This window comes from Mixophyes fleayi, unplaced genomic scaffold, assembly GCF_038048845.1.
Source record: "Mixophyes fleayi isolate aMixFle1 unplaced genomic scaffold, aMixFle1.hap1 Scaffold_99, whole genome shotgun sequence".
Classification (NCBI taxonomy): domain Eukaryota; kingdom Metazoa; phylum Chordata; class Amphibia; order Anura; family Limnodynastidae; genus Mixophyes; species Mixophyes fleayi.
Window position 1 is genome coordinate 115,798 of NW_027448668.1, and position 21,666 is coordinate 137,463.

The following is a 21,666-nucleotide window of genomic DNA, read 5'->3' on the forward strand; positions in this document are numbered from 1 at the left end:
GGGTCGGCAACCCCCGGCACGCAGATCCCTGACTCCTGGCACGCCGGCTGTCTGACTGTTCTAAATGACAGCCGGAGAAGAGCTGAACTGCTGCGCAAGCGCAGCAGTTCAGCTCTTCTCCGGCTGTCATTCCTTCCCCGACACTGAACTGCTGCGCAACAGCTCAGCACTTCTCCGGCTGTCATTTATTAAAAATGACAGCAAGAGAAGAGCTGAACTGCTGCGCTTGCGCAGTTCCTCCCAAGCACCTTTGCGGACCGGATCATTGCTAGAAGAGGTAAGTATAAAATTATTTAATTTTTTATTAATTTATTAGTGTCCTATAAAAAAATGTTATGCAATTCTGAGGCCATAAGAGCCAATGGGGCATAAAAGATATTGGGGACATTACTGTGGCATAAAATGTATTGAGGGCAACTGTGGCATATTATGTGTTTCTGGGGCAACTGTGGCATATTATGTGTTTCCTGGGGCAACTGTGGCATATTATGTGTTTCCGGGGGCAACTGTGGCATATTATGTGTTTCTGGGGTAACTGTGACATATTATGTGTTTCTGGGGCAACTGTGGCATATTATGTGTTTCCTGGGGCAACTGTGGCATATTGTGTGTTTCCGGGGGCAACTGTGGCATATTGTGTGTTTCCGGGGGCAACTGTGGCATATTGTGTGTTTCCGGGGGCAACTGTGGCATATTGTGTGTTTCTGGGGGCAACTGTGGCATATTGTTTGTTTCTGGGGGCAACTGTGGCAAAGTATGAATTGGGGGCACAATTATGAGGTATGATGTGAACTGGGGCACTACTGTGCGGCATAACTTTTTTCTTTTTTTTTTTTTTTTGCTGGTCCCTTACTGTTAAAATGATATTGGCCTTATAAAATGATAAATAATTATATATATATATATATATATATATATATACACACATACACATACATACATATATACATATATATATATATATATATATATATATATATATATATATATATATGTATATATGTATGTATGTGTATGTGTGTATATATATATATATATATATATATATATATATGTGTGTGTGTATATTATAGCCGCTGAGAGGGGAGGGGCGGCTACAAATTGCCTGGGCCTGCTTGGTGCCCCGAGCCCCCTCTGGAGACCTAATTTTGAAAAAAAATATATATATATTTTAAAAGTATTTTTTTTAAAAAAAAAATTGAGTGCAGGGGGATCGGTAGTGGCTAAATCCCCTTCAGCTCAGGTACCTTCAGACACCAGGTCATGTGACTGCAGTGGTCACATGGTACTCTGTGGGCTGCTGGATATCTTCCCATGCTGTGCAGTGGAGAATAAGGTAAGAAGGTGTGATGGAGAGGGGCATGTGTCACTAAAGGTGCTGGGCAGATGGGGGGGGGGGGGGCAAGTGTGATTAAAGCATGTGGGCAGAGGGGACATATGTGAGCAAAGCTGCTGAGCAAGGGGGCATGTGTGAGTAATGCATTTTTCTGTAAGAGGGTGGCCTGATGCTTTTCACCTGCTAGACATGCACCCAATGATGTACTGCCACACCCCCAATTGTACGATCACTCGCAAGGGGGAAAAAATGTTGTTCCCCGGCGGCCGATTTTTGGCATCTGTTGTGGGAATGTCCAGTAGTAAAACTTTTCGTCTGAGGTATGGGAGTGTTTTTTTTTTTTTTTTGTTTTTTTTAAACTGTTCCTATGGCCCTTTCTATGGGCCCTAAATTGTACCTTTATGGTATCTTTCTAGAAGATAATACAAACAACTATATAGCTAGGTATATCTTTAACCTTACGACGTAAAATATGGTTCAGTTGGTATTCCTCTAGACATGGTTGATTCTGATTAATATACAATTATAGGAAGGGGGAGGGGGTTTACAGGGTTCCCTATTCCGTGCACATATTGTTAATATCTTTATATAATCAAAAATCTATGAACACATATCTATAAATTTCTTATGAGTTTGGTTTTTCTTTTTCTCTGTTGCTTGTTTGTATTTTTGTCTTGTTAAAACAGAAAAAAAAGATAAAAAATAAAGCAAATAAAATTGTTTTTGAGGGTCTAATGTCAAGAGATGGTACACATAAAATATATATTCAAGCTGACTAAACGATAAAAATGCATTTTCGTAAACAAATTTAACCAATTTAAAGTCATATTTGATATGCAATGTACAGAATTATGTTAATTGGAGATTCTTCAATTATATTTACAATTGTGTATGAAAGCTCTATGTAACTACGCTTTTTGATGGTTTTGCAGAAGAACTTGCACCTCCTTCAACCCTTCTAGTGCATAGATTAATTTCTCAGTTTATCGAAAAAAACAGAAACTTTCATGAGACCTGTAAAACACAAAACGATCTGCCACAGGTAACACATTTCTTGAAGCTAAGGGGTAAATATTACATTATTTTGTTTTTTGATGACTTGTAGAATGTTGGTGCTTATGTGACGGGAATTCAGCCCTTGCATTACTTAATCTATGCAGGCAAATATAGCGTGTAATAAAAGTGCTGTTACACAAAATGCTTGTGTAACGTTAGCTTTACAGTTTGTTTCAGTTTATTGATTGACAATTCAGTATTGCATGTGATAACTACATATAAATAGATTTATTTTAATTGTCAGTAAGCAAATGCATTGGTTCATTGCTTTAAAATTGTAATGAAACCTGCACTTTCTGCTTTGCAGTTGCTTTTTGAGGTGTCCCTGGTGGTAAGCAGATGTAAATTACTTGGAGAAGAAGTTGAATACCTAACTAAATGGGGAGCAAAATATAATCTAGTGCTGACACAAGTACAGAACAAGCAGTAAGTGATATTTCTGCAACAATTTGATGTTACTGTCACATTTCTGGATTCCTACAGGAATTAAATCATAGTCTGATTATATAAGAGTGCACAATATAACAAAGAAAAGTTTTAGCATATATTCTAGATATACTTGATAATGTAACTAGTATTTTTGTTGTTTCCCCTCAGTGCATCCAGTGAGCAATGCCAGAGTTTACTCCCAAATTCTTAAGGGTGGTTTACCCTGTTTAGATTTAATTTATTGCATTATATATTTCCTCCTGCTGCTTTTGTCTAAATACATTGCATTTGCTTTATAGATTCCTTTTGTGCTTTTTATCCTTCTCAGAGCTGTGTGGTTTTTTTTTGTTTTTTTTAAAACCTTTGGTTAAGAGACAGCTCTGCTATCTAACCTGAATTGTGTACACCTGTATACATAGATCAGTTGTGTGCCTTGACCGAGGCCAAGAAAATAAACAATATTAATATAAAGAAATGACCGGAAAGAAAAAAAAAAGCAGTGTTTTTTTGGGGGGTTTTTTTTTCTTAGTGCAGTGCTTCAACTTTTACTATTCCTCTGAACTGAAAACCCTCATTAGCACTGTGGTGTATTTATAATTCTATTTTTTATTTTTGTCTATTCGTAGAGTGAGGCTACTATTTTCAAGCTTGGCAGCGTTTGTAAAATTTGAGCTGACAGTACATTTTTCAGAATCTTATCCAACAGTACCTTTGGCTTTTACAGTTCTTAATCGTATTGGAAATATTGAGTAAGTACAACTATGTTTTGGCATGCAGTTAGTAAACTTTTTTTCTTGTAGTATTTTTATTGTTGCTTTATAGTATAAAACATTGCAGCCTTTTAGCTGGCTTTGAAATGAAACAAAGTACAACTTCAACAAACTATCATTGCATACTACACAGTAAAAGTATTTTGAGCACTAGATGTGCAAATTATGTCATAGAGCATACAACCTCACAAGCGTGCAAATAGAACATATAGTTATGAATGTCTTGTATCAAATGTCATGTGCCATAGCTGCCCACGGGGTCAGTCATCCACACTTAATATCCTAAAGCATAAGGAGAGTAAGTCCATCTGCTCCAGATGCTTTTCAATTTTGGCAAGGCCTTTCTGCTAGTGTATACAAATCTCTTGTGTCGTATTATTTCATTTACCAACTTGGTTCAGTTTTGAATTTTCAGACTGCTGGGTACCAACCATAACCTAGCTATCCAAACCTTGGCTATCATAAATAAATTCATTATAGATTGTTGTCACATTAAGTGCAACCCAAAAATGCATGTAGCCAAAGAATGTAACGGTATTGAAACACTAGTTTTATTGATGCCGCTGATAACTTTAAACCAAAAGTTTTTAATTTTTGGGCTGTCCTAAAGTAGATGCCAAACGGTCCCAGACCTTGTGGCACGCTTTGAGGAAGTGCTTTTACACCCTTTGCCAAATTTCGAGAATCTAATGGGAGCAAGATATGTCCTATGTAAAATATACAGTTTTATTTGCTGAAATGTTAACATTGCAGTGGAATTGTGGGCCTACTCAGGATAATCCCCTAGTCTTTGCATCAAAAGGGCTGGAATCTGACTCCAATTTCCTTCTTAACTGTACTAGATCACTGGTATTTGATTCACTTAGTCGATAGGAGTACATGAATGATGTGAGCCTTCTGAGGTTAAAGTAGCTTTTTAATGGGGACATTCAAGAGGTTTGGGATCCCGTTTTTGCTGTGCCAGCAAAGCATGTCTAAGTTGAAGGTAGGAGAAAAACATTTATCTGAACAATTGAGAGGAATTTGAAATACCCAAAGGATTTGAAGGTACCAGCTACATATAGTTGTCCTAGAGCAGTCATTTCCTGCTAGGACCAGAGAGATTTTTCTCCCACAGACCTCAATTCTTTGGGTTTATTTTTACCCCATAAAGGAGTGCAAGAATCTAGGATCTAAACTTTCTCCACTTGTCATTATATTTGTAGGAATCCATATTTTCACATTCCGTACTATCAACGGGACTACACATTTATCAACTGTAGCTGCCAATAAATCCTGTAACGGGGTAAGGCTACTATGCATTTATCCCACCGATTCCCAATGTAGATCATGAAAATTCGTATCTACAACTGGCCCACCTCAAATGCTGGGGTTTCAAAGTAATAGTAATTATAGTAGAGCCTAAGATTGGGGAGAGTGAGACCCCTGGAATTTCTAGACCTGTATAGGCAGCTTAATTTTACTTTTAGCTCTTTCTTCCCCACACCAAAGAAATGAGAGATTGATCAATCCCATGAAAAATAAAGGCCGAGATAAAAAAGGCACTTTTTGGATTAAATAGAAGACCTTGGGTTGTATCTTCATCTTAATTAATTTTATTCTCCTGGACACCGAGAAAGGTAGCTTTTGCCATGTATTGATTATAGACTTAAATAAATATACAACCTCCAATTGATTTTCTTATCTGTTCATAGTCAAATGTATTGTGAGTGATCCATATGCCCAGATATTTAAACTGGAGGGGTGTCCATTTCAGTGGAATTCCCACCCCTACGTAAAATACTAGACTTGTCTTAATTCATTTAGTAAGCCCTGAAGAGGATCCAAATTCGTTCACCACCTGTAGCAGGTTTTCTATGGAGCCATTTGCATCTGAAAAAAACAGTACCATATCATCTGCATAGATGGCCACTTTATCCTTTCTTTGCGGTGTTGCAAGATCTTTTAAATTCAAATTGTTCCTAATCATACATGCAAGGGGCTCTATAGCCAGCGCAAACTAAGTGGGGAATAGTGAACTAACCTACCTAGTGCCTTTGCCTAATGTGAGTTAGTGTGATATATATCCATTCGTTACCTACACTCCCTGCAGGGTTAGTGTTGGTGTCAACAGATGTGAAAAGTCCAGGCTAAAATATTAGCCCTCAGGCTTAATAAAGTAATAGCTTAAGTAGCCCATCCGGACAAAACAGGGTTTATGCCCGGAAAGTCCACTTCCTTAAATCTCAGGCAGCTGTTCATCCTTTCACATGATAGACACAAATAACGCAGAAGTAGTTGTGGTCTCTAGACACCTCTACATCGTTTGACTCAGTTGAGTAGAATTACTTGTGGGAAGAGATGGGCGAATTTAGTGTGGGCCCCTGGTATATAAAGAAAAAAAGGCTTTCTGGACTTGCCGTAAAATCCCTCTCTCGTAGTCCATTGGGGGGACACTGCGATACATTAAGTAAAGTAGGTGGTACAGACAGTCTAGGCACTAAACGGTTAAATCTGTGAGTGTAGCTCTACCCCTGCTATACCCCCCAACAGAGAAGAGCCTCAGTTTAGTATTAATGCCCTAAATAGTCGGGCATGTTTTCCAGGACTCTCGTCCTGGAGATTATTCTTTTCTTTTTCTTTTTTTTTTTTTTCCCCAATTATTTTATTTAATTTAATTTTTATTTAGGGGGGGGGGAATCTTGCTGGGCTCAAGAATGCCTCCCGGGAAGGGGGTGAATAGCCTGCGGCCTTCCTCTGCCCCAGGTCCCTGAGGTGGGGTGAGTAGCTTTAACAGCGCTATTAGCCCCCAGCATGGCCAGACATTTAATAATCTATGGGCAGCTAACCGGCAGTAAGCTGTAAGCACTGACAGCTGTGACTGCAGCACGCAGACAGGTTCTGCTGTTTTGTCCCCCTCCCACCTAGGCAACGACCGTTGCCAGATATCAGGGGGACCAGAAGCAGCCACAGGCAGATCTCCGTTTAGTCGGAGAGCACAGCTGTCGCTGCTTCTCACACAGGAGGGCACAGAACGGACATGTATCTGTTTAACAGCGTGGGAGCAGCCAGTTTACAAGAGAAGAAGAGGAGATCCTAGAGTCCCCTCACACTTCCGTGGCTGCGTCCTTGGACATCTTCCATAGCAGATCTCATGTGGGTAATGTCTCACCGTGAGGTAGGTGAATCTTCCATTCTACTTCCACATCACACCTGTCAAATTCAGAAAGGGTCACACCAGTCTCGGGTGTGTCTCATGTGAAATCCACCTTAGCGCAATCCCTTGCGAAGTCAGCCCAGGGATTGGCTAATGCCTTTTCCTCACTGGAACGCATGCTACATGCATCACACAGAACAAAACACAAAGGTCAGGTCTACAGGATACTAGACTCCACTTCTGACCCCTCATCTGAGGAAGAGGGCAAAATTTCCAGAGAATCTGGGGAGAAGTCTGGTAGCGTGGAAGAATCCTCAATCCTCTAGGACTTGGCTGATTTGGTGTTGGGGGTTACAAACCCAGAGACATCACGCACAGCTGGTTTCTCGCTATTTAAAGGCAGGTGACATAGCTCATTTATTGTCCTCCATCCCCCCGATAGCACTGACAAGAATGGGATTTCTTGCTGCGTTCTGCTTATGGGAGCTGCTGTCAGTATTTTCAGGCTGGGTATGTCCACAGCCTGGGTAAATAAGGCTATTGAGGCCTGGGCAGAACAACTAGACAAAGGTTTATGTGATGGTTGGACCCACAGCTGTGTCTTTGGGCATTACAGAACACATCAGAAAGGCTTCTGACTTCCTGGGTCAGGCATCATGGGATACTATGTTACATGCTAATTATAGTAGCCAGGTGCTCCTTGTGGCTTCACTCCTGGTCAGTGGACGTGGTTTCCAAGTTCACTCTGGAAGCAGTGCCCTTTGACAGTATTCCCTAATCTGAGCACGGTGGGACCAGCTCAGACTAGAGCCAAAAACCATCTTATTGCCATTTACTCAGACCAATCCAAAACATCCTAGGTTTTGGTCCTTTTTGCCCCTTCAGCAGATCTAAAGGATCTCCTGTCATGTCAGTCTGCTCTCTTACCGAGTGGGTTCCGTCGAGGCCTGGGGGCCTTTAAGACAAGGAAAACTTAAGCCGACTGAGTTGAATGTCTTTCCCCATTTGCAGAAATGTGGGGGGAGCATGCATGTCTTATATTTCAGGACAAGTGGCTTGAATCATCCCCCGACTCCTGGTTCAGTTGGATTGTCACTCTCGGCTTGGTAATAGTCCTGCTCCATTTCTGCAGACCAAGTCTCAATCTAAAGACACTCCAGTCGGTCATGCGACCATGGACCTGGGAGAATTCAGGGTTGCTCTGGACATACAAGATCCCTATGTTCATGTCCCCCATATGGCAGGGTTATCAGTGCCGACTGCTTTGAAGTAAGGGACCACCATTACCAGTCTAGTGCATTAGCGTTTGGTCTGGCCACCGCCACAAGGATTTTCACCGCAGTGATGGCAGCCCTTCTCTGCTCCCAGGGTATCGTGGTAATTCCATATCTGGACGATCTTCTCTGAAAACTTCATCCTCCCAGACCCTGTTCCAGCACATTCAGATAACCATATCCTCCTTGGAGGCGTATGGTTAAATAATCAGCCTGCTAATGTCCTTTCTATTCCCAGCGCAGAAAATGCGATTTCTAGGTCTGTATTTCGACACCTGGTGTCAGTGTTTTTTTCCAGAGGACAAGATTAATTCAGACTAATCCACGACCAGGGACCTCTTGAGCAGGCAACAAGTATCCTTGTTACAAAGCATGAAGCTTTGGCATCTGTCTTTGAGGCAGTACCCATTTGTGCAGGGTCTCCAGTGGGAGACCCTGCGCAAATGGACAGGATTCCACCTGGACTGACAGACTATCATCTTAGGTCCGCCTGTTCCTTATATGGTGACTCCTCATGTAACATCTCTCTAGGGACCGATCTTTCCAGATATGGGAGTGGACAATGTCACCACAGACACCAGTTTGTGAGGATAGGGAGGATTCGTGTTGACTATCAGATCTAGGGCCTGCGGGACCCGCTGGAGTCATCTTTCCATCAATGTGCTGGAGTTGTGAGCAATTTACAATGTGCTACTTCAAGCTTTGCTGGAAAAGCCGGTCCGAGTTCAGTCGGGCAATGCAGCGGCAGTCACGTATCTAAATTGTAAAAAGCGGCACTTGCAGTACCAGGGCCATGAAGGAAGCGACCAGGTTAATGTTGTGGGCAGAGCGTTGCATCTATGATCTCAGCAATCTTCATTCCCGTAGTAGACAACTGGGAGGCCAATCATCTAAGCCGCAACAAGGTCCACCCAGGAGAATGTTCCCTACATCAGGAGGTCTTCGATCTCCTAGTCCAAGGATGGAGTTGTCCAGAAGTAGATCTAATGGCGTAAGGGTTGAACTTCAAAGTTACCCTATTCTGCGCAAAATCCAAAGATCCCCCAGCAGGATTTGTAGACGCCATGGTGATTCACTTGTGGTTTCACCTAGTCTATTTATTTTCTCCTCTTCCCATGCTACCGAAGGTTCTCAAGAAGCTGCAAAGGGAACGGGTGACATCCATTCTGGTGAGTCTGGACTGGCGCAACAAGCCTGGTTCTCAGATCTTCTAGGAATGCCAGTAAAACCTCCGTTCAGACTGCCTCTTCGACCAGACTTGCTCATACAGGGAAATATTCGCGGCCAGTCATTAGGCCGGCTGGTTTTGGAAGGCGTGGCTATTCAGATCATGCTTCTGGAGGCAAAAGGCTTTTCTACAGAAGTAGTGAAAGCTAAGATCAAAGCCAGGAAGCCGTCGTCTGCTGCCAATTACTATAGCTATTTGAGGCAGACCAACTGTGTTTGTGGGCATCAAAGTTGTCTTTAGCTAGCTGGATCACTTACACCATCAAATTGGCTGCCAGGAGATTTGTCAGCTTATACCTCCAAGGCTGTCTGTGCTGCCTGGGCGCACGTCATAGTCTCTGTGGTTGTGCCGGGCGGCTACGTGGTCGTCTGTCCACATCTTTGTGAAATTCTACAGGTTGCCAGATTTGGCCGTAAGGTTTTGCGTGCAGTTGTCGGAACAGTCCCTCCTTTAGGGGCATTTTTGGGTTTCCGCAATGTCCCCCAATAGGCCGTATGAGAGAATTTGGATTTTTGTACTTGCCGTAAAATCCTTTACTCGCAGTCCATTGGGGGACACAGCGCACCCACCCTTGCTCTGGGTGCTTGTTGGTTTGCCTGTGTAATGGTGTTGGTTAATCTATTTATGGCTTTTCTTTGGGCTTTGTTATACGTAAACGGAGGTTCCTTCCTGTGGGAGGGGTATAGCAGGGGTGGAACTACACTCAGATTTAATTGTTTAGTGCCTGAACTACTAATACCACCTATTATACCCAATGTATCGGTGTCCCCCAATGGACTACGAGAGAGGGATTTTACGGCAAGTACAAAAATCCTTTTTTTATATACCAGGGGCCCACACTAAATTGGCCCATCTCTTCCCACAAGTAATTCTACTCAACTGAGTCAAACGATTTGGAGAGGTGTCTAGAGACCACAACTACTTCTGCGTTATTTGTGTCTATTATGTGAAAGGATGAACAGCTGCCTGAGATTTAAGGAAGTGGACTTTCCGGGCATAAACCATGTTTTGTCCGGATGGGCTACTTCAGCTATTACTTTATTAAGCCTGAGGGCTAATATTTTAGCCTGGACTTTTCACATCTGTTGATAGTAAGGATAGAGGAGGACTATATGAATTAGGGTGCAAAGGATCTTTACCTGGTTTCTGTATTCACGCTTCTAACGTAGAAATTTGAGTGTGCCAGATTCATATAGATCATTAAAAGTTTCCAGTAGCTTAGCTACATAGAGTTATATAAACACAAAGCATTTTATAATGGAGACCATCTACCCAGGTTTCTTACCAGTAGGGAAAGACATTATGGCTGCATCCATCTCTTCCAGGGTAATTGGAGAGTCCAAGTGGGTTTTGCGGTCTATTGAGTGTCTGTAAACTGTATTTATCTTCCCAGTCTGCAGTTTACCCATGTCCTACTGCACCTTTAATGTGTATGCCTCTCTAAAATAATTATGGAGCATCTCAGCAATATCAGGATTTACCTCTATCATCCATAATTATCAGAACGGTCACGCAATATATGCTAAAAATTGCAGTTTCTGTCTGCCTGCATAAAATGGAGATGCTTTTGGTAAACAGTAATTTACACTTTTTTTCGTCCGTAATCAGCCCACCCTTTTTGAGCCAAAAGTTCAGAGCAGGATGCAATTTTTTGAGACATTCAACACTATTGTTTGGTAAATGTGTACTTTTATTGAATTTATAGGCTATGATTTGTCATCTAGGTGTATTAATAGTCTGATGGTGATAGGCCAGAGTTTTATGTATTAGTTTATGTATATGTGATAGATAGATATATATTAGTGTATGTATATTTTAAAAAAAGATTTGGCCTAATATTTTGTCTGTTTTAACATGCAATTCTTGTTACTTTCCAGCCACAGCAGATTAACTGCCGTTATGTCAAAAGTTCCTGTGGGTCTATGGCTCCTGAAGAGGGCAGTGAAATCAATATATGAAAATTTCCTTGTTTAAATGTTCACAAATGCTTTACCTGTACTGAATTTCTGTATTATAATGACTGTTAAAAGGGTATGCTGACCTGAGTTATTTTAAACGCAAAATCCCTTAACCCCTGCCCAGCAGAAGGTTGTGAATTCATTCTAGAGTGCTACTCTAGGTTGTATTATTTTGCGTATTGCTGCCTGGATATTTTTCTGGAGGAGGGGCCAAGTGATTGGACAGCCATTGCACCTATTCACTCAGTTGACTCAGACATGTCCAGTCTCTTTAGACTTTTCTGTGGTGAATGGATTTTGATGCCTGCAGCTCTGGTAGTCAAAGGTGAAGAGAGTATTAGAAGTGATCTAAAAGGAGACCTGTTGTTCTTTAGCTGAGAGGATTTAACCTGCACCAAGAACCACATAAGTTTAAGACACGGTGATGGCATTTATGAACAATAAATGCTTAAAATGGCCATCAGAGTGTTTATGGTGTCACTGTGATAAGTTGAGTTGGTTTCAATTTCAATAGTCCTAATGCTCTGCAGACCAACTTCCGTTATGTGATTTAGATATAACTAATAACTATTTATTTGGAGCAGTAGTACTTTAGCTACAGGTGTTTTTTTTTATTTGTATTTTTTTTTTGTTTTTTGGGGGTTTTTTTTCGCATCTCTAGTATTACATTACCAGTTGTCTGCCTTTCTCAAAGTCTAGCTTAGTTTGTTATCAAATTTTTTACGTTTGTTTCTATCAAAAAGTTGTATTGCTGTTTATTTCAGGAACATAGAGATATTATGTGCTGTATAGATGTTAATATTGTTTATTTGGCTTACCTGTTATCTGTTTTTTTGATTGCTATTTAACTCCTCATTTTCTCAACTTTCCTGTTTGTTTCTAAATAAATGTAAATGGTAAATGCTAAGCAATGCGGTTTTTTTTTTTGCTGAATTGTAATGGTGAAAATGCTGCCTTGTTTTCTCTATTAAATTACATTTTCAGTGTGTGTATATATATATATATGTATATATATATGTATATATATATATATATATATATATATATATGTATATGTATATATATATATATATATATATACGTATATATATTATGTGTGTGTGTGTGTTAGTTTTCTGCCTATATTGAAAATGAGCATATGCATATAGCATATACTTTCAACTCTGCTTTTAGGAACTGATAGAAAATGAAAGATATTTTATACACTTCACACCCCCCCTCCTTTCCACAACCGATCATGAATTGCACAGACTAAAGGTCCCAGTGATGCCTGCAATATATTTAAAGAGGTTTGCTAACATTGTGCTGCTTTTGGGAATCTACTCTTCAATGTCTCTTGTCATTTCATTGACAACCAGGAGAAGCTCAAATTGAAATAGTAATATGTCAGTTTCTGACACATGTACATGACTCCAGAGATGAGCTTGTCTTGTAAAGTAACACTGATCTGTGGGAATTTCCTTTTCTTCTGAATAATGATGTTTAAGCGCGCTAGCATGGGTCTTTAGCATGGGACCTCCACTGTTTTGCTAGTCACGGGATATAGGTGAAATAAAATTTTAGATGACATTACAATGTAACTGTGCAGACAATAGAAGCTAAAGTAGAGAACAATATGACTATCCTGAAGAGGCATGTGTTCTGTGGTATTCAACATTTTTGTTTGCTATTTCCTAATGTATGTAGCTGTGTTTTTATTTGTAGGCATTTACAGTTTGTGTCGTCACTTGTAGTGCCTTTCCGTATTTTCCATGGTATGGTGCTGTCTGGGCTGCTATGCTGCAGCAGAATAGCAATCTAATAAAATGAAGTAGGTGCACTGGCTGTTATGGCATGTGAACAATACTGTTAGTATGTCTTGTATGTTTATGCTTAAATTCATGTACTTCATGAGCCATCCAGCTCTCGCGTACAGTGTGTACAGCTAGGGGGCCTACTTGAATTTTTTGGGTCATTATGACAATTCAGCATGTAAACGCTAACCACTGTTCACAGAGGCACTGGGAAACCACTTTCCAAATAAAAAATATTACACTACACACATTAGAATAACAAAATGGTGGAGAGATCGGTTAAGGAAGACCGCAAATGAGCCTGTAGGTCTATAAAAGGACATTGTACATATATTTTATTATTAAAAGAGAACTAGACTAGTTTCTTGTGCTCCTTCCTTGTTAAGGTCTACGGCCCTGATTAAGGGAAGTTAAGTAGAAAAAAGTGTAAGTAGTCTCCTGGACAAAACCATGTTATGTGCAAAATAGAAAACTAATTTGCACCCCTTGCATTGTAACATGCTTTTGTCCAGGAGACTTACTCAATTTTTTTTACTTAACTTCTTTAATGAATCAGGCCCTACATTCTTGTCTGAGGAATGCCTTTTTTATTGCTTGATAAAGTCATGCAAATATTGTAAAACTTTCTCTATTAATTGGTTCCCATTCCTCTAGACTCAATAGATAAGTGTCCCAGGGCACTATGCACAACATTTGTTGCAGGTTATGTTTTATTTCAATGTCCTGAACTGTCTGATCTTAAGGTTTAACATAATAAATGAACTAAGCAGCACAGCTGAACCCAAAGAGATATGGCTGAAGCAGCAGCTGCAGAACTCTGTGCTCAATTTGGTGGTGGCACCAGACCTGAGGGACCCAAGAACTGGATTTAGTTTGGATTCAAATATATATCTCACCCCAGTTTTAGTGGGAAAAGGTGGACAGGAAGCAGAGTCCCGTCCCATGGCAGTGCATGGACATGGGGGAGGTATCACATCCCTGTCACTGAGTAAATGGTTGCAGTGACACAGGACCCAGGCTGTAATATCAACCTAGATTTGTTAAAGGGACAGGAGGTTGGATTACCTCCTGCTGATGTGTAAAAAGGACTGAAGCCCCAATCAAACTGTATTCCATGGGGGAAAAAATATGGGCGGTTGAGGCTGAACATATAAAGAAATCAGTTGCTACTATCATAGGCATTAAATGTCCATAGGAGACAAATTATATTGCTTTAATAACTTACAATACTTATCTACAAATTAATTCATATGCCATAAAATTTAATATGTGAAAAGATAGATTATTTAAACAAAGAAAGAGAATTCCCATTATAAAAATATATCCAAACAAGCAGAAGCGTGGTTAACAGTGTCAAACTGCTATTTCAACAGTAAATATCTCAATTTCCATTACCATTGATTTTAAATATTTTGCTAATTATGATGTATTAGTGATTGAGAATTTAAGTGAATATTTTTAATGCATATCAATAAAAATGTTATGTTTTCTGTTGGGGGCACTCAATGATTGTTGATTTGAATAAAATGTGTTTCCTTTGTAGAATGAATTATTTCATAATGTGAGTGCACCCACCCTGATTCAATCCTCTAGGTAATTGGAATGTATCCTATACAAATTATAATATAACAAGGAGTTAATGATTTTACTTGGTGCGGTGTGATCTCTAAATATAGATTTGGACGAGACCAGACCAGTCTGCTTCCCTCTAAAGAGCTGACAAACCATCATTGAGTTGACATGGGAACAGCCAGACAGCATTGTACCTGTTAGGTGTCCTAGCCTCTGTCCACTTCTGCCAGATGAGATGGACAAGTGGGATCAGGTACTTAATGTGGATGCACTGTTGGTGCACCCTACTCTTCTTGTACCTGGCGTGGCTACTCTTAAAGATGGCACTGACTGTAAAGTGAATACCATTTACATGGCGGCAGGAACTTTGCTTAGGCCCATGCTTTCTTCTGCTTGGGTGGCTAGAGTGATGGAGAGCTGGGTAGATCAGCTTGATGACTGTTTACAGGATTTGGATTCACTTCCTCTGGCACTACATCTGAAAAAAGTCTCAGGATATCTGAACCAGCTCAGAATACAGCCTCAGTGTCTCTTTCCATCTCTGAATCAGCAGTTGCAGCTAGGAGAACTTTGTGGTTGCATTCATGGAACAATAACAAATCCAAAAGGTCCTTGAAAACTTTTCCTTATGCCTGTTTTTCTTTTTGGTCCACAGCTGGATGACAAATAGTATGTCAGTCTACAAATGTTCCTTCCTCCCTGTACTGCCCACAAGCCACGAGAACCTTGTTTTGGTTTCTTTAGTCAACCCTTTGTTCAAATTGTGGGCAGTCTTGCAGAGAGAAGCCTATCACTTCAAGCGGTAAGTCCCAGAGGGGCAGGCCGTCCTATTCCAACAGTGCCGAAAAACCCTGAAAAGCCTGCAGGCTGATGACATTCCTCTCCACCTTGCGACCTCAGATGTGGGAGGACGCCTCTTGTTTCGGGACCAGTGTATTACAGGGATCATGCAGCATAGCTACATGATAGACCACCTACGTCAGCCACTTCAGTTTATTTCCAGCACTCTTCCAAGCGACAAAGTAAAGAGATTGGCTATGCAACAGTCAATTGCTTCAATTCCTTCTGTGGCTGTTATCTCCCAGTCCCGGGAGGGGCAAAGGGGCAGAAGTTTTTATTCAAACTTCTTCCTGGTTCCCAAGCCAGATTGTTTCTTTCACCCCATTCTCAACCTAAAGGCCCCAAATATTTATTTGGTTCCAACCCATTGATCATTGACCTCAGGTACTTCATATGAAACCTGTCCACCCAGAAATAAACTCCTGACCTCCATCGACATCCGAGGTGCTTTTTGTCATGTGCCTATCATGGAGGGGCATCAGTCACTTTTCAGATTTGCAGTGGGGTACTTTCAATTCATGGTGCTTCCGTTCGGCCTTTCCATGGCACCACAAGTCTTTTTACAAAGATCATAGCGGTCATGGCACAACGGCTGCGTACCCTGGGAGTCTGCATCATCCCATATCTGAACAATTTGTTACTAAAGACATACTTGGATCAAATCCTCCGGCTCCATCTTTCGCTGACCAAACAACTGCTGGAACAGCAGGGCTGGATTCTAAATTTACAAAAATCCCAATCTGTCCCCTGTCATGGATGGTTTTCCTCGCCCTTATACTGGACACCAGAGCGCAGAAGGTTTATCTACCAGTCAACAAGGTACGTTCTTTTCAGGTCAGGGTTAGAAAGGTTTTGAAAGCAAGACAACCTTCCATCCTACAATGTATGAAACTGATGGGGAAGATGGTCTCCACATTTGAAACGCTTTTGTACGGTTTGTTACACTCTCGGACGCTTCAGTGGGACCTCTTGTCCATCTGGTCGAGATATCACCCTCAGCTGAACTCTGACACGTCCGTTGTCTCCCAGGATTTGCCTATCCTCGTTGGTGGCAGATCATTTGATGGTGGGCATGTCATTTGCACCAGTGGTCCTGGACAATGGTCACCACAGATGCCAGTCTTCAAGGTTGGGGAGTGGTAGTTATTCACCACTAGCTCGAGTGTCTCCGATTTGCTCAGGAAGTGTCACTCCTAATAAATATTTCAGAGCTCCAAGCCATGCTGCTGGCACTACAGGGACATCAGTCACTCCTTCGGGATGTACCAGGACGCCCCCAGTCAGACGATGCCAAAACTGTGGCATGCATCAATCGACAAGGTGGCATCACGAGTGCCAAAGCATTGAAGGGGGTGTCCCGGATATTATGCGGAGCGGAAATGTATGTCTCAGCAATTTCTGTGGTATTCATTCCGGGTGTATAAAATTGGGAGGTCAAGTCCGTAACTTGGACACACTGTGGGGAGAGTAGTTACCATTTGAAGGCCAGGAAACCGGTCTCTGCCTGAAATTATTATAGAGTAGCGGGCGTATGTCAATTCTTGCAAACACAGGACTCGTCCTTTCAACAATGGTCTTTCGAATTTCCAGGTTCTTAGCTCTTTTGCAGGATGTTTTGGAGATGGGCCTTAGCCTTCGTTCCTTTTAAGGTTCAGGTATCGACCCTTTCCATATATTTTCAGAAAAGGCTGGTGGGTAAACCAGTGGTGCAGACTTTCCTCCAAGGGGTTCTACACATCCAGCCTTCTTATGTACCTCTTACAGCACCTTGGGACTTGAATTTGGTGCTTGGGGCCTTTCAATTATCCTCCTTTGAACCATTGGAGTCGGCCAGTTTGCCATTCAATTCCGTACCATGGCTTGTGAATTACGGTGGAACAACGCAGCCCTTATGCCTACGTTCTGGCAAGGGCTTATGGACAAAATCAAAGCTGAATTGGCAAGACGAGTGCACTCTCCCTCGTTGGATTCTTTGATTTCCTTTTGTAACCAGATAGGCATACGATTCCGGAAACGTCATCAGGAAAGGGAGCAGTCATGGCGATCCGGAATCCAACTTGCACCTCGTTTTCTTTCCCCAGTGATCCCCATGAAAAAACCAATGTAATTGGAAAGAGCTTGTCTTTCTCCAGAAGAAAGGGAGAGACTGTTTAAGAAGCATTTGCCGATGTCTTCTGTGAAATAGAAGCCTCTAAACTCCCTCTGCATGAACATTGGGACTGCGGTATTGAATTGCTACCTAACCAAACTCCACCTTGAGACCATGTTTACCCACTATCTCTGCTTGAGTCTCAAGTTATCTTCTATATAGGCCGACATAGCCTAAGTGGATTCAACAGAAAGTCTTCCCCTGTTGGTGCCGGGTTCTTTTCTTTTACTTGGTGGTTTATGCCTTGTATGAACTACTGGGGTTTAAATGTCATCATCATCGTTTATTTAGCGCCAGCAAATGCCATAGTGCTTTGCAATTGGGAACAAACATTAATAAAACAATTCTGGATAGGGGTCGTGGCTTAAACACCATATTGACCAGATGTGCAGGTTCAGAGCTCCAGGTACCAGGACCCCTTAAATCACACCTTTTTGGGGCTGGTAGACACTTATAACCTACTTGCCCTGCTGCCTACTCCTGCTTTGAGGGGACTTCTCCTTGATGTGATCTCAGCTGACCTCCCCTGAGGTAGTTCTCATATGCCACCCAACCGAATGTGTGCTGCGCTTCAAAAATCCCTCCGCATGAGCCCCAACGGGATCCCTGGCCAGACCAGCTATTGTGTCATTTTTCCACTGCTTTGGTCTAGAGTAGACCGTGGGCGGCCACTTACGGTCGGAGTACGGAAAACCAAATGTCCGGGCCTTGGTCTAGCCGCATAGCTCGCACAACTATGGTCACTCCAAAAACCGCCGAGTGGCAGCCGAGCCTGTGTGTGACAACCGAATACTATTGGCGGACGACCATCTCTGCTACTTCCCACTCACTTGCCCGCCTGACTATAGGCTATCCCGGACCTCCTGGGAATAAAGACCAAAGGCTGTCCTGTGAATGCCTTGAAGATCCCAGTCGGGTTACAGCAGATCAGTGGGCAGGGAAGGAAACAAAGTCGCAGACAACAAGAAGGTACCTGCCATAGCACTTATCTGTTTTTTATTGGTCACATATTACCAGCTCCTGGGCCACTACAGTAGGACGTTGTTGCCATCTAGTATCTACTTTGCTACGTTACGGCTTAAAACTATCCAGCTCTTTGTCTAGTGAGGGTTCAGATGACTTTGCACTGTAATAGACTGACGATATGTAAATCACTTTTACATCCATGCCAGTAAGTTACTATGCTGCATCAGCTGTCCGGCTGTATATTGCCTCCGTCCTGCTGACCTGATGAGGTCTGCTTGATTGTTCTTCTACTGGGCCATACTCTAACCTAAATGCTGCTCATGCCTTATCCTCGTAGGTACGTATGGTACTAGCTGTTATCTGTTGCGGAGGAGGTTCCTGCCGTATATGTTCTATTAAATCTAATCTACCTGGGTGCCATGGCTCCTCCTAAGAAAGTGACACCTGAAAAACCTATCCCTCCAGTGAGCATAGGCACTTGCTCTGCTGCATCTTTGGCCGCCACTGCTACATCCCAAGCTGCGTTGTGATCATTGTGTCAAACTTCTCCACCTAGAACACAACCAGAACTATCTCGTGTTCTGGCTGACACACAGGCCTTGGAAATGGACGGCCTTGTTACTTGGAGATCCATTCAGTCTCTGTTACAAGCGCTTAAATACAAGCCCCATCTCTGAACTCTCTTTCGATCAAAGAAATCAAGGCTAATGTCACACTATTGGGAACCAGAACGGATCTACTTGAATATAAGTAGGAGGAACGTGTGGCTTCCCATAATAATTTTGATATCTGCTCATGACCTTCTGTAGGAAAAAGTTGCTTGGACTAAGGACAAAATGGTGACTCTTGAACAGGTCACGACGCAATATCATCAAAATTCAGAGTATCCCTGACTCTGTTGCTAACTCTGACCTTTTATGAATACGCCACAGAATTATTCCATAAACCATTACCTTTGGCTTCGACTAATGATAGATCATATACGTCTGCCTATATCTCGGAATGCCCCGGATTCTGCACCCAAAGATACTTTATTATGGGTGCACTTTTACAGAATTAAAGAACAGATCCCGCAAGCTGCTTTGCCCTCCTTCTGATCAGGCGGAGTTGGGAGACCTACAAATCCACATTTATCTGCCCTACGCTGGCCAAATGCCGGCTGTTTCACCAGATAACAGCGGCCTTATGAGGGGCCAACATTCAATATCGCTGGGGCCTCCTGACGAAACTGCAAGTCCACAGAAATGGTAGCTTTTGAGGCCATCCTGTCTCCTGGGAAGGCCACGGTGATTTTTAATGACTGCAATGTCCAAATACAGACCCAACTCCCACTACCAAAGCAAGTCGAGTTGCCGCTCATTTCACATGTTGGAGCTTATATGTGTTACACTGACCCATGTCAGTATTGATACAAACGCTGTGTCCTTCTTCAAAATTTGCTTTCCCCCCAAGGTGCATTAGCTGGAGTGCCACTATACCACGCTACTTACTGGACATTATCTCCTTTTTTTTCACCATGGATATACTCCATGCTCTAATCTTAAACTGTTATGGTTTGATATAGATTGATTCTTGTTTAATGCTGTCAGAGGTTAAACTGTTACGTTGGTGATAATATATACCGCCTTATGCGTTTCACCATTAGATTTGTTTATTACACTATAATCTATGGTACAGAATTGTTATGATGTGCATGTATATTTAATGACTTTGTTTATAATATTTTGTTTAGATTACATTAGAGTGCCCATGACCCAGGCACACGCCCCCACATACATACTTCCATTCTGTCACTTCTTTCTTTTAAGTGACTTAAGTATTAGTTCCCTTTTAAGGGTACTCGTTCAGGTTTTTTCTGTCCTACTCCCACCTTTCCTCTCCTGTCTTTCCCTTCATTCTTTAATTTGTTGGAGACTGTTTAGAGCTGTCGACCGCCCAGCCTAATTTTTTTTCTCAATGTTATGATCAAGGATAATGGTTAATTTCTTCTCTATAAATGTAAAGGGTCTGAACTCCCCTAATAAGCGGAGAATTGCTCTCAAGAGCTTTGCAACCCAAAAAGCAGATATTGTTATCCAGGAGACCCACTTCTTACATTTCCTATCTCAATTTCACAATCTTAACTACCCAACCTGCTGCTCAGCCTCTGGCCCATTTAAGCGTCATGGAGTAGAAATTTTGATTGGTGCTAATTGCTTTTTCAAAGTGGAGAATCATCACCAATTAAAAAATGGCAGATACCTAATTCTTGGGGAAAGGGCGTATGTATGTGTATGATATTCAAAAACAGACATAGAGCCTCTGCACTCACCATGTACAAACTGGGGTGCAAAAGGGAGTTGCCCACATTTTATAGACAAGAAAACAGGGATACTCTGCACTCTCCAAACACATAATTAATGCTATATCAAGTACTGTTCTATATTAAAAACAGGGAATGTTAGTTCCACATATTGCAATATATGTTAAGCTGACCAACTGACGCCAAAGTCTTCCCATTCTGGCCATGTTTAAAGCTAGATTTTATCCCTCCCCAGACAAATTCCCTGATGGCTTCCTGGATGTCTTTGAAAAATCTAGAGGGGATATGGATGGGCAGGGTCTTGATGAGATGCAGGATGTTCATTTGATTATATTGACTTCCCCATCCAAGAGAAGTTTTTGGATCACCAATTGTGATGATCTGACTATATTTCTAATAGTTTCGGAGTGAAATTAGTACTATAAATATAATCTGTGTTTCTAATTAATTGGGTACCCAAACATTTGATGTGGGAAATATGCCAAATGAATGCAAAGGCACTTTGTAAGCCCTGGATTGTATGTACTACTACATTGAAGTTAAATGCTACAGATTTCGAATAATTGATTTTAAAAGTTTGATAGTTGGCTAAACTTGCACATTTAAGGTACATGTAGTTTCAGGTGCTAGGCATCAATATAGGTTACTCCTTTTGCTCAATTTAATCTAACAGCAAAAGTACAATAACCAAGTAATGTGGACATAAAGGAAATAATGTGCTGCTTCAACAGATGAAAAGTTACTTATTTTGCCAACCACAAACAAAATAAAACTAAAATGGAGCGCTTATATCTATAGGTCGCATAAACACACTTTTGATGGTGTTGTACTTTTATGCGACCTAACATATAGATTTG

At 41.5% G+C, this 21,666-nt stretch overlaps 1 protein-coding gene across 1 annotated transcript in view; it reads left to right on the top strand.

Moving 5' to 3' along the window:
* KNL1 (kinetochore scaffold 1) overlaps window positions 1-12,088 on the top strand; it is a gene marked incomplete at its 5' end in the record, with an annotated part of 106,556 nt that extends 94,468 nt beyond the window's left edge. The window contains 4 exons of the mRNA XM_075194645.1: window positions 2,269-2,378; window positions 2,700-2,818; window positions 3,448-3,570; window positions 11,107-12,088. Coding sequence (XP_075050746.1) covers window positions 2,269-2,378; window positions 2,700-2,818; window positions 3,448-3,570; window positions 11,107-11,203 — 449 coding nt within the window. The remainder of the gene's footprint in view (window positions 1-2,268; window positions 2,379-2,699; window positions 2,819-3,447; window positions 3,571-11,106) is intronic.
* Between the last annotated feature and the right edge of the window lie 9,578 nt (window positions 12,089-21,666).